The sequence below is a fragment of the Hippoglossus hippoglossus genome, chromosome 1 (assembly GCF_009819705.1).
Source record: "Hippoglossus hippoglossus isolate fHipHip1 chromosome 1, fHipHip1.pri, whole genome shotgun sequence".
NCBI lineage: Eukaryota > Metazoa > Chordata > Actinopteri > Pleuronectiformes > Pleuronectidae > Hippoglossus > Hippoglossus hippoglossus.
Genome location: NC_047151.1, coordinates 20,303,929 through 20,321,162, shown reverse-complemented (window position 1 = coordinate 20,321,162; position 17,234 = coordinate 20,303,929). Strand labels below are relative to the sequence as shown.

The 17,234-nt window shown below is 40.8% G+C and overlaps 1 protein-coding gene across 3 annotated transcripts in view; it reads right to left on the bottom strand.

Annotated features, from left to right (window-relative positions):
* Positions 1-17,234, bottom strand: part of cntln (centlein, centrosomal protein) — an 83,240-nt gene extending 66,006 nt beyond the window's left edge. Inside the window, exons 1-9 of one of the 3 annotated variants that reach the window (XR_004613813.1) lie at positions 16,885-17,234; positions 16,566-16,659; positions 12,275-12,363; positions 10,566-10,650; positions 7,194-7,328; positions 6,098-6,277; positions 3,995-4,128; positions 2,182-2,344; positions 1,211-1,447 (exon numbers count right to left, since the gene is read on the bottom strand). Coding sequence is in view for 2 of the 3 variants with exons in the window: in XM_034584982.1 (XP_034440873.1) it covers positions 1,211-1,447; positions 2,182-2,344; positions 3,995-4,128; positions 6,098-6,277; positions 7,194-7,328; positions 10,566-10,650; positions 12,275-12,363; positions 16,566-16,649 (1,107 nt within the window). In the remaining variant the exon portion in view is untranslated. The remainder of the gene's footprint in view (positions 1-1,210; positions 1,448-2,181; positions 2,345-3,994; positions 4,129-6,097; positions 6,278-7,193; positions 7,329-10,565; positions 10,651-12,274; positions 12,364-16,565; positions 16,660-16,884) is intronic. The other 2 variants (XM_034584982.1, XM_034584974.1) reach the window with 2 other exon arrangements.

Here is a 17,234-nt window from a genome sequence, read left to right as displayed (position 1 = left end):
AATGTAGTATTAATTACTGGAGGAACACTGCAGTACTGAATTTAATTACTGACTAAATGATCCATTTATACTTCACAGCTGGTTAAATTAACAGGGTTAAGTGAGACAGGGCGATTGTAACTCACTTAATATTTGAGCTGATATCTTGTAGCTTCCGCAGTCTGGGAACAGCACTGTCAGAAAACATCAACTAATCAAATTAAACAGTTGCAGTCTCTGGCGCCAAAGAAATTACTCAACTGCTGCAAAAAATATATATTATCACCAGCTCCTGAGTTGTTTTACCTGCAATCAGCCGCAGTATAAACTGAAGTGAAAGTCATGCTGCAGAACAGACTGAGTCTCGTTATAACTAGTGGCTCAAGTGTACAAGATATAGATACCTGTTAGTATTCTCCACCCAGTCTTTGACACTGTGTGGTCTGAGAAACACCTATCACCATTTTATTAGGAGTTATTAAAGGACACTTAAATTGTGGCTGCACCATTAAATGTATGCTTCAGCCTCTATCGCCTTGGGGTGAAAGTTCAAAGGTAGAGAGCTGAAGTGAAACCCCTGCTGACTGACAGATGAAGTACTGGAACTCAAACAGCATCTTCAAGAACATTACTGGGCTCCAATTAAAGCACCTCTCTCCACCTCTTAGCTGTCTTAACTGCTATGTGACCGGAGTGTGTTAAAAGGACTTCCAGGTACTTGAGTGGGAGGAAAGAGGGAGAAGGTGGATGAAGTAAATCAGCGAGTGCATGTGTTCCTAGGACCGGGAACGAGGGGAAGATCAGATAGCTGACATGAAAGACACTGCTGCTAAGAGAGATGGACAGATCAAAGGTGAACTGGAGTGATATCAAGAGAGTGATTCTCAGTAAAAGACCACCACCACAGGCCATGGTGGGGCTTATCATTTATTGCTGCACCTACTTATCCACCTACACTTTGCAGTTTCTGTACCTTAGGACAATTACACACTAGCTCTCGACAAGTGATTGACAAAAGCACCATCATTTAATGTGGGTATCGTGTAAGAAAAAGTATAGGTATAAGCAGGGAATAATAAGCCTACTGGAGTTTGTTGGCAATACCCACACAAGTGCAAATCAAAGTTCAACAACTGCAGCAGAGCAGAAAAGCACTTCTTAGCCTGGAGTTGCAATGCACAAGGTAAACTCTAACGAGTAGGAGAAGGTGACCAATGAGAGGAGTGCTTACCTTAAAGTTGGTTTGTCTGTTGGTTGAGGAGTTAGTTGTTGTCTGCTGCGCCTGTAGCTGCTGTTGTTGCTGCTGCAGTTGTGTTTGCTCCTGCTCCTGCTGTTGAAGCTGGGCCTGGAGTTGCAGGATGTGTTGGTCTTTCTGAGCCAGCCGGCTGCCCAGCTCCTGGTGACTCTGACGGAGCTTGGCCTCGCTGGACACGAGGGCCTGGTAGCATTGACTCAACTCCTTGTACAGCTGTCAACAAGCACAAATAAAGACAGACAGGTTGGTAAAGCAAACAGAGGGCAGGAGGGGAGGTGACGAGGTAAAAGAATGGGTCAGATCAACTAGAGATGGGATGTCAAATATGCCGATTTCAGACATGAACTCCAGATAATGTCCTGACAATAGGGTGCAGACATTTTCCGGATTGTGTCTTTCATATACGAAGAACACCCAGGACAGATGCTTTCACAACAATAGAAAAGTCTCTAAAGCATTCAGGTGAGGGGGGGCACCTAGGCACGGCATCTAGGAGGCAGGACATGAGTCCAGTGCCTGTCTGAAGGAGGCTTTAGAGGAAGATGAGACAAAGTCCCTCATGTAAAGAGCAAAAAATGATATTTTCAAATACAAAAAATATTTAAAAAAAGAAGATATTGGTGAGTGAAACCAAAATGATCATTAATGTTTTATGAGTAATACTTGCTCCAAGCCTCTGCCTGTGCTCCCCACCTTTTTTTAGGTCTGTGGATGGCACAGAGGAACAGTCATCCGACAGAAGGGTGGTAGGTTAAGAACATATTCACTAGTAACAGGATACTGTGGGAAAAGTCCTTATTTTCTGGCACCAGTAAAATAATTGTAGGTTACAGTGAGCCTGGACATAAATCACCCCAGCGGGTGAGGCATGAGTGGAGCGCAACAAAGTGGTTATAATAATGACGAGTTTGAGGTTTGGCTTGTGTATCTGCATGTGTGAGTAGTACCCTCTGGTAGGACGTGGTGTCAGCAGTGTGTGCCTCTTCTTGGTTCCTCAGGACTCTCTGTGTGTCGAGGTTGAGTCCTTCCAGTTGCTTGATCAGATGGCTCTGCTCTGCTGCATGGTTTGAGCTCTGTCTGTACAGAGTCTGCACTTCTGCAAACTCACGACTATGTACACACACAAACATATACAAAATACATAATGCATTTGCACGAGAGAAGTGATGTCCTTGAATATAATCAATACACTGAAATAACGAGTCAAGCAAGGGAACCCTTTGGAAGTATCTGCATTCACCCATAAATGTGTCTTAAAATATGTTTTGATTTTAAGCTAAATTACAGCAAATTACAAACAGTCCATTTAAACTAATAACACTAAGTATTGTATTGTTTTTGTTCATATTGAATCCACCATTCAAACAACCACAATGTAGGTTCCACAAAATATTAAACCCCAAGGATAAAGACAAAAGATAACTGGAGTCAGGATTTAACAAACCTGGAGTCAATTCAATGAAACCAGATTGGATGTGAGGATTAGAGCCACTCAAGCGTTGAGAGTTTGTCTATCGACAAGAAACTTCTGCTCATGTGACTCATGCCTTGCAAAAATAAAGATCTCAGAAGACTGATGATCAAGAACTGTTGATTTTCATAAAGGTTGAGAGGGTCACAAAGATTTTAGATATTCGTCAGTCGACAGTTTGACAAACTGAATTTAGTTCTGTGGCTACTCTGACTACAAGTTAAGATGACTCCAATGGCACAAAGCAGAAACAAAAAAAGTCCAGAGTAACAGCTACAGGTTTTAAGGGATCACTGAAGCTGGTTAAAACCTCTAACCTGTTTATGAGTCAACCATAGACAAGTCATGGTGCATGGTTGCACGGAGCATGGCTCCCAAAGCAAGACACCACAAAGGAAACCTCTGCTCTACAAAAAGAACATCAGAGCACGCCTGAAGTTTTCCAAAGACAGATTGAGATTCTATAAAACTACAGGGAAAATATTTTGTGGGCCAATGAAATTCAGGTTAAACCGTTTGGGAAGATTACACAGCACTAAATATGGCATAAAAAGGTCACTGCATACCAACATGAAAACATTATCCCAGTGGTTAAATAAAGTGGAGGGAGCATTATGATTTGGCACTGTTTTGACTTCCTCTAGGCCTGGACAGTTAAAAATCATGGAGGGAAAGATAAATTCCCAAAGAATTTGACATGTTAATGTCAAAGTGGCTACCCACCAGCTGGGGCTTGGTGATGACTTCAGGACAATGACATCAAGTTAATTTTCGGATTTGTTTTGTGTCCCATAGAATTAGCACAAAGTGCTCTCTAACATTTGAGGACATCTTTAATCACGTAGCTAAAACCTTGGTTGGTCTCTAGACGTGGTGTGACTGACACATCTGAGCACCTCTGGCATTAAAACAGGAAAGTAGTTAAAAAAGGTTGAGATTACCACTAAGGCTCGGACGGTTCTCACAGTTTTTATCATATCGACTAAAGCTTAGCCAAAGCCTTCCCTGTTTCCCTTTTCTCCCTCTTTTAAAGCATATCCACTATGCAGGGCTTATCAAGTGGCTTTAGGTGAGCCAGAGTGGAAGAGATCTGTGTCACCCCCAAGCCTCACGGCATAGAGTGATATACGAGCTGTAGCAAACAGAAACCCATGAGAGGTGATGTATACGCATATGCCTACACAGGACAGACTGATACTTTAACTACTGAATTGGTCCCAAAAATCAATGAGAGACATGAAAACAGCCACTGAAATGTGCAGGACAACGCTTCAGTTGGTAGGGCTCACCGAAGTTGACTGAGTTGCTCTTCTTTCACTGCCACCTCCCTCTCTTTGGAAGAAGCCTGGTCTGCTTGACTGGTACCATGGCTCTGCATGCTAGACAACTCCTTCCAGGTATTATGTAGCTCCTCCTCCAGCTCCTGGTAAAGCAGAGTAACGTCAAATATAAAGCACTTACAGAAAAATAAAGGAAAAATCTGATTTAAGGGTTTTTCATGACATATTCCTCCTGCAAAGACACAGAAAAGCAGTTATATGACTGATGATGACGAAAGAGGATGAAAGCAGAAGATAGAAACAGACGATTGAGAGTTACAGGTTATATTATGCGTTTTAAATATTAGAAATCTGAAATCAAACACAGGGTTTTGATTGTGTTCATAAAAATAACAAAGAGCCAACTATAAGTTTACTTGGCATTAAAACCTGATTCAAATCTTTTTTAGAGTAAATATCAAAGAGAAAAACATATTTTCCTTCTTTTTATTATGGGTGCAACTAGTGATTATTTTCAAATGTCATATTCATTTAGTTTATTTGTGAAAATTAATGAAAAACTGCCATCACAAAGAAACAATCTAATTCCACATCTTACAACTATATGCACTTACTTAGAAGCAATAAATATATATATTATTTGCATTTTTATGTCAGGTTTTTGATTGTGTCTTCTTTCAGCTTACACTAATGCATATTGGGCTTTGAGCAGTGTCAGAATGCTTCTGAGCAGATAAGATGTACACACTGACGAAGAACTGCAGCTGCTGCTATTGTGCTGCTTTCACTCTGAAGCAGGTGTAGACAAGGTGCTAGTGACAGCTTTTCCTTAATAAGAAGAAACCATTAGTGCAGGGCAGATTGCGTTGCATCAAACACACAAAGGTCCCCGAGCCTTGATAGTTTAAATCTAATTAAAAGCAGTATTTCACAGGGCCAGAATCAACCATATGAAAAATTAATTAGCCATTAGTAATTACAAGGAAAGAAATGAAGAAATACCATAGCAGTTAATGTACATAAAACAGCAATTATGCTTGTTTAGGAGCACAAAAATAAAAAAAACACATCTTACAGCAAACTATGGTTACCCTGCAGTAAAACATACAATATTTAGTTTTTAATGAGACTGTTTGTGTTGTTGATAGACTTTGATCATCTTAGGTTTCTACATATATGACCATAACAAGGATGTCAAGCACTTCTTTCATTTTCAAATCTCCTGTGTAGTTAAAAACATGTAGTAAACTATATAATAATTGTACCTCATCTATTTGTTCACTGTAATACTGATATATTTGTGGATAAATCTTTACTATGTCAAACAAATTGACACAATGTATCCACCTGCACAACCCGTATTCTCCATCTCCATCTTTCAAATCAAAGTATGATACTAAAACTGAGGAGCAGGTCGAGTGTCTTAGGCTGTGATGGATGTGCATAAAGCCGAGTTGCTGGGCTCCATCCTGTCCAAGTGTAATTACTCTCCAGTCCTGACTTATACAAGACTTTCTGTCTGACTCCATTTCACGAGAGTAGCAGTATGTTTCATAATGATGAGTCTATTAGGACAGACGGAATGTCAGATTCCTCTGAAGCTCCGGTGTCCTGAGACTCTGACAGGAAAAATTAATTCTGTAAGGAAATGACAACAGGCGAGAGAAACCTCCTCAAGGACTCTGATTGTGATCTGATTGGTTGAATGTTTAATCAGCGATACCGCTGTAACTGTTAGATCAACTCATGTTCTCAGAGTTGGTAGTGATGATAAATAATGACGGACATTTGGTCTTGAGTCTTCAGTTGTGGTCATCAGGTGAACAGGAAAAAGAGTCTCCCTCGTGTTTAATGATTCATTTTCCTTCCTTTGAATATAGTCTCTACATATTTAAATAATGTGATTTGCTACAGATATATTTTATATTCTCATGCTGAGGAGAAGGTGTGAGGGATCACAGAGTTCAAGGTGTGTTCAAGATAAAGGACTGGGCTCTTCCTGGACAACTTTGAGTGTGGGTGTGTATGTTTCTTACTTTACTTTCAGGGACAATGCATATTAATAACATTTCGGGAAAAATATGCTAAATGGACTTGTCCCCGTGTTCATACCTTGACTCTGGCCTGGGCAGCATCCCTGTGGTCTTGTTGGGTGTCGGCCTGCCTCTCTTTCTCCTCCAGGTCAGCTTGTAGGGCGGCCCAGCGGGAAGTTAATCCCTCTTTCTCCTCCTCTAGAGCCTGCACCACCTGCCGCTCCTCCTCCTCCTTCCTCCTACACTCCGTCTTCATTTCCTGGATAAGAGGTGTGTGTGTGTATAAGGAGAAGAGTGGGAGGTCATGAGGGCCAAATAAACAACAGTGACGAAAGGAGAGAAACAGAAAAAGTAGCAATTCAAACTGAGAAAATGAAAAAAGAAAGACATAGTGATGCAAAAAAGAGAAGCAACCCATGGGGCTGAGGCTGAATGAATATGTAAACAGTGGACCGGCTTTGCTGCGGGAGCCCCCTGCATGGGCTGCTGTTTGGCCAAGGTCACCTGTACCGTATGACTGGGCCGCGCGGCCAGATGTTGGTTGGTGTGGGCCGAGCCGTGCTGCAAGAGCTGGGCTCCTGCAGGTACTGGGGCCAGTCTGTCGGCTTTAATGACAGGCTCCTAATGAGAATGGTGCTTGCTGCAAGACCCATTAGACTCAACCCAGGTCTCCTTTGATGCTGTCCCCCACGATTTCTCGCCATGAGACCTCACCAAGACTGTGTAAGGACCATTCCTTTATCAATTAATCATAGCCCGGTCCCATCTAAGCATAATTAGGGATAAGCCACACCATCACATGCACACTTTTCACTTTCCCCCACTGAAGCGGTCATTAAGTATTTATCTTAACCTAAGTTAACAACCTGCTTTTCTTTCTCTCCCTCTTCCTCCCTCACACACACACACACACTTTCCAGCTGTTAAGTATTCTCTATTGTCAGTAGCAAGAAAGAAAGCTAAAAAACAAGAAAGGCTTGAGATGGAGCGAGGTTGAGATGTGAGAGAAGAAGAAACAAACACAGAGATTGTGTTAAAGAAAGCTAAGCAATGCTCCCGCTCCTCTAAATGATTCAAATGGCTGTGGCTGTAGCCGAAGGGAGGACTTGTCGTGTTCAATGCCACAGAGAAGAGACATAGGATCCAGACTGCCACTGAAAATTGGTGCCACCAACCTTAAGTTCCTGATCCTTATCGACGAGTTGTTCACACAGAGCTGTCAGCTCCTTCTTCATTGAGGCACTGTCCTCATTCACTGTCGTCCTCCGCTGCAGCAGGTTGTTGATCTCTTGCTGCTGCCCTTCCACTTTCTGGCAGAGAGTGAGAGAAAAAGAGAGTGAAAGAGACAGCGTGACACAGATAGAGAGAAGGAGAGACACAGGTTATATTATTCCTTTAAATATTGGGAACCTCAAATCAAAATGAGGTTTTGATTGTAAAAGAAAAAAAATCTAATTATTAATCAGGTAATTTTTATTAGTGGGATACAACTAATGATTAAATTCATAATCAAATATTCTGCAGATTATTTTCTATATAAATGACTGATCTTTAAAGCATCAGAAAATAATGAAAAATGATCGTCACAATTTCCTTAAACCCAAGGTGACATCATTAAATGTCTTGTAATGTCGAACTATCCAAAACTCAATGACATCCAGTTTACAAAGATGTTAAGACTATAACGAGCTGCAAATTCAAACATTTGAGGAACATGACGTTGAGCCATAAAATAGTTGACATTCTGTTTTGAAATAATACTTCAAACCATTTACCAACTATCAAAACAGCTGCCAATTTATATTCTGTTTTTATTCCACTCAACAGCAACCGCCCACACTCAACTGTAAGGATCTATATTACACTCGTTTTAATTCTACAATGAATCACAAAACATTGTAAAGCGCAACAATTGTCCATGTTCACCAAACCAGACACCTCCAAATATGATACAATTATTTTAATGACTACCCAGTTTTGATGCTGGTGTATGTTCACTTCATGATTTTTGGAAGCCACTGTGGCCTGAGCAGGAGGCGGCTGGCCTCTGAACACTGCATCAGCTGGGGTTTGGCGTTGGCTGGTAATCCACGGCCTTCTGTGGGTACACCCTTCTCTCAAATAACACCGTGCTCGGGGATGCAATTAATTGCCATGTTGAGGGAAATCGCTCAGATATATCTAGATAGTGGATTTAGCGTTTCTCGCTACTCCTAGCTCGTCGTGCTAAGAACAGAGGGGCTTTAATAGAGATTTATACTGGAGAGCAGACAATAAATTCAAACGTTGATAATGAGGTAGGCGAGAACAATTTGAAATCCAGTAGTGCTCAATTGATAGAGGAGAAAAAGAGGGGGGTTCCGCCAAGTTAAGAGGTCTAGGACATGAAGATTAGCATTTGAAAATTCCCAATGCAGTTCAAAAATGAAAGCTAATTATGTAACAAAAATGGAAAAGGAGCAGCGAGGGGAAGTGTATAGAGAAAGAGGTGGAATAAAATAAGAAGAGCAAGAAGAAGAAAAAAAAGACATCATCAAAGTTGGAAAGCTGAGACATTAAGAGGAGTGTGAAATCCTGTGTGAACCCAGTGGACCATCACATCTCCAAAAAAAGAGGAAAAACCAATTAATCACTATTTGGGTATGTATGGCTCAAGACTATGGATGAGATTATGCCTCTCTGAGGGCTGAATGACAGCCCAGAGCCGAGTGCTATTAATGAGCGTTTAAAATAGTCTGCAAGTTATAATAGCAACAGTTTGAGAAGGAGAACGAGCAAAAGGATGAAAATACGACACGGTTTTCTGTTGAAGCAGAATTGAAATGCATCAGATAAACTGATAAAACATGATGTAAATAGGTTTACACTTGCTGCAGAGGATGTTTTTTCAATAAGATACCAAATTTTAAGGCCTTTAAAATAATCTTGTTTTATAAATAATGTGTTCCACAGTAAGAATGTAATACATTTCTCTCGTATGGCAGAGCATTGCTCCCAGACATCATTGCATTGCCAGCACAGTCCTATCCAGAGGTTAAACAAATGCAGGCTGGGAGATTTGCTTTCAAGTTGGCTGTCGCAGGCACTAATGCATCTGCCAGACTTGAAAACTGATTCAAGCACATAGCACAGCCAAAACAAGGAGGGCCACACCCATCAAGAGGATTATACTATTAAACTTAGAGGTTTCATTCAGATTTGTTTGGAACCTTTGAAAAAAATGCTGCACTTGGTTTCTCAAATTAGCTCTGAAGTACAGTTTGATGTCATCACACATGTAGTAATTCTATGAGCTACTTCTCTGACTGTTAAATTGACTGGATCAGAGTTAAAATGGCCGAGGAGGGCAAAGTAAAAAAAAAAAAAAAAAGACACTGGCTGGCAAGTTGATGACTCCATTACAGCCAGTCTCATTAGGAACGAACACGGGTCTGGGTGAGAGACGCTAATGAAGGGGACTGACAGATGCTTCAGTGAAGGGATGATGATTTGGAGTAAATTACATTAGTGATGTCATTATCGTTAGCCATCATACCATCAAGAAACATTACTCAAGGGGCGAAGGCAAAATAAAGCAGGTAAGAGAGAGCTGCAGCTTGAAGTATCCAGTTAGAATTACACAGATTATGTTGAATATTAACTCCTTTACAAAACGTTAGCTTATAAAAGTTTCACCTGACATTTAAGCAAGCTAAGACTTAACATTTGTTGATAACTGTGAAAGACTATCCCTCCTGTTGCACATTTGGTCAGTGTATTGACAAAGACATTTAACTCTCAGTTTCCACATTAAAGATTTGTAAATATGGTTAGTTTATACAAGGATGCCAAATACAGTGGTGAAAAAAGTAAAAAGCTAATTTACTATTTTCTGATTCACACTGACACATACAAATGACACTCACCAAACACTTTATTAGGAACTTCATATTAACACTGTGTAGGACCTTTGCTTCGATTCTTCTGGGTATGAATTCAAAATGATGCGTCAGCTGCACATTCAGGCGGCAAATGTCCCAATTCTACCACATCACTCACACAAAAACATACTGGTTGTTCTATTGAATTCATATGCAGTGACTATGGAGGCCACTGAAGTACATTAAGCTCACTGCCATGTAATTAAACCAGTCGAGATGACTTTTGCTTTGTGACATGGAGCATTTAAATGCTGGGAGTAGCCATTAGACGATTGTAAATAGTGGCCATAAAGGGAAGCAAAGCTCTGCAACAATACTCAGGCTGTGTCATTCAAACAAAGGCTGATTGGTATTGAGGGATCCAAAGTGTGCCAGAAAACATTCCCCAAACTCTTATAGGACTAACAGCAGCAGCCTGGACTGGTGACACACGGTATGTTGGGTCCGTGGATACAAGCTGTTGATTCATCAATAAAAGAATTGCCATCCACGGGACTGCTGTTGTTGTTTGTCGCTCCATTCATGAACAAACAGGGGTACTGGTATTCCTAATAACGTGCCCAGCGATTGTATTTCAGACCTTGTTGGATGATCCAGAACTCTAAAAGACAACCTGCTGTACTGTACCTGTTCCAGCTCCTGTATCTTGTAGTCTTTGATCTGGAAGATCTCCAACACTTTCCTGTTCTTAATCTCGGCTTTGTGTTTCTCACTAGAAGTAAGAGAAAAGAAAAAGAAATAACCACATGGTCACAGTCATCTGAAATCCAGTGACTTGGGGCTTTGGATAAGACAAATGAATTCTGCTGTGGAAATCACATGTCTTTGTCAACAGCACAAGCTGTAGGCCCTTATCACCAAAGGCTCTAGAATCAAACTCTTATGAAAATGTTGTTTTCTAAGTATAATTGAATCATTTGTGTGCCTGGTGTACGTAGCAAATAAAGAACTTCATCCTGTTACATGTGGCCCATGTTATTTTAACTCTTTCCAAATTTGTTGATGCTAAATTATAAATAGGGTCGTCAAGAAAGTTTGTTTAATCATTAGCTACTGTTCAGCTACTCTGAACTTTTGTCTCATGCCCACTAGCACCTCCTTTATCATAATGAACTTTTAAGGAGAGAAAAACAAGGCATCAGTTTGGGACCTGTTTGTTTCAACTGCTTTAGGCCACCAGGGGCCCTCCATTCTCTTCGCTCATCATTTGCTTCTTCTACACCTCCCATCTCTGAGGTCTTTTTCTCTCGTCTCTTTGCCTCTTCTGATCAGCCCTCTCCCCTGGTAGAAGCTGAAATAAGTATCTGGCGTCCCCAGAGGAGCTGGAACGCAGGCTGGCCTAGCTACATCTCCTTGTATATTGGGCTGTGTTCACCATGTCCTGAGCAACCAACCAATCACTCTACAAGATCCGTACGGGAGGGATAAGGGAGGGTGAATGGCAATTCCCGGTGCACTAGCGCTTGACTGGAGTCGACACAATTACCATGTCAATATTCTCCTGCGCATCAGGTGATACAATACACATGCACTCTCTGGATGCATGTTCCCCCACTAGTCTCAGCAGAGCAGCATACTTTGATGGGTTTCCTAAGGGGCTGTAAAGGAACTGAAGAGGGTGTGGAGAAGGAATGAGACGCACAGGTACTGGGGAACTTTCTGCACTATGTTTTACCCCTATTAAGGGTCTGGCAACTACTGACAGACCTCAAAAAGTAAGTGATATGCACCCATGATAGGGCACATCATTCTAATGTATCCCCAACAGACCAAAAAGTCTGTAACAACTGAAGTATTGAATGAAGCTTTAAAGAAATCTCAACTGTATTTGAAACGTGTTTATAAGGCATTTCGAACTGCAGTGATGCCTGTATTATAACAACATTTAACGTGCAGTTTTTTTTTGTAAATATGGAGAAATTTATTTCATTTATCTAGCTGTGCATTATCCTTCCCTCCGTCTTTTCTGAAAGTTCCCATGCAACTGCTTTTCATATAGCTTAGCCACCCTGCAAAAAGAGGTCATAGACAATCTCACAATTTATCCGATAAAGACAAGTATTTGGCAGGAGCATTTCAACTGTCCAAGACGGGAGCGGCAGCGGAGGAGTGTTTTCATTAAAAGGGTTTCCATGGTTGAACTGCTAGACCGGGGATAAGAAGGCTTAAATCAGCATCTGCACAAGATTTCGTCGTAACCCCAGCAGAATGGCCAAGGTGCCTTAAACACCCCTTGAACGACTTTCACACATATTTCTCCTCACTTGTGAGATAAAGGAATTTTCAGCTGTTGAGCTTCTCCGGTAGCACTTAAAAAAAAAAATGAATTGACTCACCGCTCAACCACCAAACTGACAGCCTGGGTCAGGTCTGGATTTGCCACTTGCAGGCGTTTCCATAGGGACCACACAAACTCCTTGTCTGCCTGTGAAAATATAGATTCAGCAAGTCAACAGCTGTTATTCTTAATTGAGATAAATAGCTTTTGCTAAATATGTCTTAAAGTGCAGCAAGCTCCTTATTAAAAAACTAAAAATTAGATAGGATGATCAATGGCATTTGCATACGACAGAAGGGGTAGTCAATCAATAATTTAAATATCTTGTAAAAAATAGTTTTTGATCTGGACTGCCCTCTCTAATCATGAGCCTCACTAAACAGGAATCTCCATGGCTGAGATGTGACCTTCGACTCAAGGGGAGCGAGCATTGACACTTGTCATTATGCACTATTTATGACCGGGGAGAGCTGGGATCCAAATCAAAACACAGCGGTGGAGCTTGCATTTTCTTTATTAATCAATTGCTCTCCGGATATGTTTTCCACTACAGCTCCCAAGTAACTAGCCCCAAAGAAACTCAAAGCTGATGACAGAGAGAGTCATCTTCAAGCAGAGAAACCCAGCCAGCCCCTGACACATTTCCAATTCAAATTGTCTCGCTGGTTTTTCAAACATTTTTAAGCTACATTACATTTAATGAGGGACATCTAAAAACTACATTTTCTGACATTAAAAGACAGAATTATACCAAATCGACTTAATATAAAATTATCTGATAAATTATGTTCACATCATCATAAGATAAAAGTCATCCCTCCCACTGGAATCTACTGGTCTCCAATTAGTATATGAATTTTAACCCCCTTTTCAAAAGTGTCTAATCAATTATTTACTAAAAATGGCAGAAACAGACCTTGATAAGGCCATGACTTGAACATATAAAGTGGAAGGACTGTAGATATCGGTCTCTGTATGCATCTGTATGTAACTGTGTGTGTGTGTGTGTGTGTGTGTGTGTGTGTGTGTGTGTGTGTGTGTGTGTGTGCGTGCGTGCGGCGATAGAGATCTCACCACATCAACCCGGCAATGCAGCTAACGATGAAATTAAGCAGCATGGCTGACATGAAATAGGTGGTCTCCCTCTGCCTGGCCTTTGGCTGCCATTAGCCAATCCACAGACAAGTGTTCAGTCAGGACTCTCATCAAGAGCGCTCCTCTGCCGTATGTGTACTTAAAGATGCTTTGAATGTGTGTTTGATGATCACTGAATTATTCATTCTAGAATCCAGACACTGAAACACCATGGGCTAAACATACCAAAAAGAACCACTGGAACTCAGCCGCATATTAATAAAATTAGCATGGTCTAGTAGGAACATTTGCTGGCCGACAGATGAGACTCTTTGTAGTTAATGGCTGTCCTGAAGTACATCTTGCTAGGGACTTAAGACATCAATGGTATTCTAATGCCACTATTTAAATGGTACAACTAAGGTCCCCATTAGATAGACAGAATCACTGATGTTCTGCTGGAAACGAGACCACCGAGGACGGTTTCCATGTCAGTTCAATGTAAAGTAACAGGAACTGTCGCTGTGCAGTAATGCTGGTAAACTGGTTACCATATAAGACTTTAATACAGTGCATTACAAATATTAAGAAAAATATGAATATTGCTCTTTAAGTAGAAAGTTAATTTGCATGTCAAAATGTTTGCAGGACAAATGGCAGTTATACGTGCACTTAAAGCACATTTACAATGCTATGGAGATTTTTTTTATAGGCACTAGAAATATTTTCGTTTTCGTATTTACATTTAGTGCAATATTTAAGAAATTTCCTAATGACAATGTGCAGTTGCAACTCTGTTTTGTGTATTCTTAGGTGAGCAAAACCCCCAAATGATGCAATTAAAAGAAACACTCCCCCAACACTGGAAAAATCAGAGGTAATGTTTGACAAATATTATCTGTGTAATTGAAATGTATGAAAAATCTAAAAGGGGTACAGGTCACTTTTATGGCCCTGATGGAAACGCACATCATGTTATTAGATACTGAAAATAAAGTCCTCCCGAAGTAGGTTTTTAAAATGTGTTTTTTATGATGTCTAGATTCCAGCCATCAAATTTTCATACCCAATACTAATGAACAAGAAGCTACTGAGGTTTTTATTAAATTGAAAAGGTGCACACATTGATTTGCACCGTAAGTGGGTTGTACTTGTGTCTCCTACAAATTAAAGGGGAGAAAGTCTGAAACTTCTTTTTCTGAATAAAATTTAGGAGGTTAACTTCAAAAGTTACTTCGAACTTTATAGACAGGAGGTATGGAAACAGGCTCATGTGCAGTTACAGTCAAACAGCACCGCAACAAATGTCCCTGCCCCACGTGTTGTAGTTGGTGGTATGGTATAGTCTGATCAAAAGTCAAAGTAACACATCATCATGCTGTTCATGCTGAACCCAGCAACTGTGTACATACCTGTAGGGTGCTGTGTATATGCAAAATGAGAAGTGCTGGGTTCACTTCACTCATGTTATTAGGCACCACCTGGTGGTGAGTATGCAAGGACACTCTCCCTCAATCACCAACTTACAGAGTGAAGCTGAGAGGTTCTGCTCATGGGCACTGACTGATTCTGTGTTTGTATTAGGCAGAACAAATACAAAACGGGGAGGGCAGGTCAATTAATTCACATGTTCTCTGAAAACTGAGATTTCCTGCAAACTATTTATTGTCAATGCTGAACATTTAATAAGGTATGCTCAGGAGATTTGCACACAAAAGAGACAGAAGATCAATTAAAATACACTTTGTGCGATTTAGTAAAATACGCTCATTCAAAAACTCATCTTTAAATCACAACAAACTGCCTGAACATTGATATGATTTTCAATTTCAACTGTCACGTTAATCAAACATTAACTATAATCATGAGTTCACGTCTTTAGGGTAAGAATTTGAGGATCTGACACAGATGTACTTCCTGGCATGTTTTATTATCTCCCCAGAAATCCTTTTTTTATATTTAATGGCCGCAAACGCTGGAGATATGCTATGCAAGTATCTTAGGTGAGTCACAGGTCTTTGTCTGATCAAAATGAATGAAAATAGCAGGAAGTAAGATAACAAATGGTTTGGATTATTATAAAAAGAAGTGGGCAGTCATTGTCTGATGGAGATGGAATAGTGAAAAGAGGAAAGAAATCTTGGCACTTACATTTTACACAAAATATGTTTTACTCACTGGTTCACAGGGTCCATGATAAGATTATGTGAAGCAGCAGTTCATGGGCTAATTAGAGTCAAGTGGCAAATAGCATTAACCTTTATTACTGCATTAGTGCACAGTAAGAATTTGATTATACATCAGTGAGAAAATCACGGTGCCGCACTTGAACATCTTTTCTTTACAATCTTACTTAGACTAGTGAGCTGAACAATTATCCACGTGTCGAGACATTTGCTGACAGACGTTGCTGTCCTCAGTTTACTCAGTAGATTTCACTGTTTTAGATTAATTAGATGTTATCACATTATAGATTATAACGAAGCGAAGCCTTAACCATTGGTGTTTCTTATCATTCACAGCTTCATGGAGCTCGACAATCTGTACAAGATGTGACGTCCACTGCCCTTAACCTTTGAATCGAGTGATTACCAGAAAACTCCTCAGTGTTTGGGGTGGTCACTGGCGAGGTGGCGTAGTTACTTATTTGATTAGACGGCTTTTTCCAATAAATTAGAAATCAGCTCCAACACACAGGTGCTAGGTTGGGGATGTGATGGTGCATCAGGGGATCCACTCAAGGTTTCTTATAGGGTCTGGAAGCCATTTTTGCAGTAGTTTAACTTTTAATTTCCAATTAGACATAATGGAACATCGACAAAAACTTTCAAATACTATGATCGGAGACACAAATGTGTTTGTTAAAATTATCAGTGAACAACACCACAACATTAACTTGAAAATATTTGGAAAATGTAATTATTTAAGCTAAATTGTTGAACATTTTGCTGCTCACAGCGTTTCAAACATAAGGTTCTAATGCTTTTCTTTGTCACATGTGAATTTAGAAGTGAAAATCTTGGAAGGTGGAAAGCAGTTTGGACAAGAGAACATTTTAAGATGTGAAGAATTGTATCATGCTACAGATGCTTTTGTCTTTATATGGCACTGCCCAGTTCATCAGTAGCACAAACTACATCCTCACAAATAGGAGACTCAACACCTACAACATTCAACAGCTTCTTTGAAACCAGGATTTCTTGCAGGACCGCTGGATCAGCTGGGGCTTCGGGTGTACCTAATAAACTGACAGCTGAGTGTACGCGCATACACACCTGACATTGCATCAACTCGTCTGATAAACTCTCCACTTGCTCCTCCAGGACCAGGACACGGGACTCGTCGTCTCGGGAAGACATCGTTGGACTGAAGAGGAAACAACACAACAAGTGATCATCACTTTAATGCCTGTCATGGCTGAAATGACACTTGTAGCAGCAGAGGATAGAAGATACGACTCAAATGGTGATTTAAAAAGCATGTGAGCCCATTGACGAGGCTCGTTAGCTTCTTTAGCACATTCCCATTAAGCTGTGGCTCCACGGAGGAGTCTGCCTCTTTGGGAGAAGTGAACACAGCTCGTCTCTTACCTGTTTTTAATGACTCTCTACCCATCAGCTTTTAGCGTTAGCGCTGCAGGAGCTAACTATGCTAACAAACAAACACTCGTATGTTCCGCTTCTCGTCTGTTGGCAGCTTCCTGCCTCACGTCCCCGGTCAACGTCACGACGCGTGGCACCGAGGATATTTAACCGGCAACCATGTTTATTCCATCTCGTTTTCACCCCCCCATCAAAGAAACAAACACAAACTTTGCCAGTGACCGTTGTCAATAACGACCGAGACGCTTTCCTCCTTTCAAACGAGCCCGCTGTTTTACGTTTCACGACATTTCACGACAGCTGCAGTCCGCGCACGGCAGCGCGAGCCGGTGCGCTGGTTTT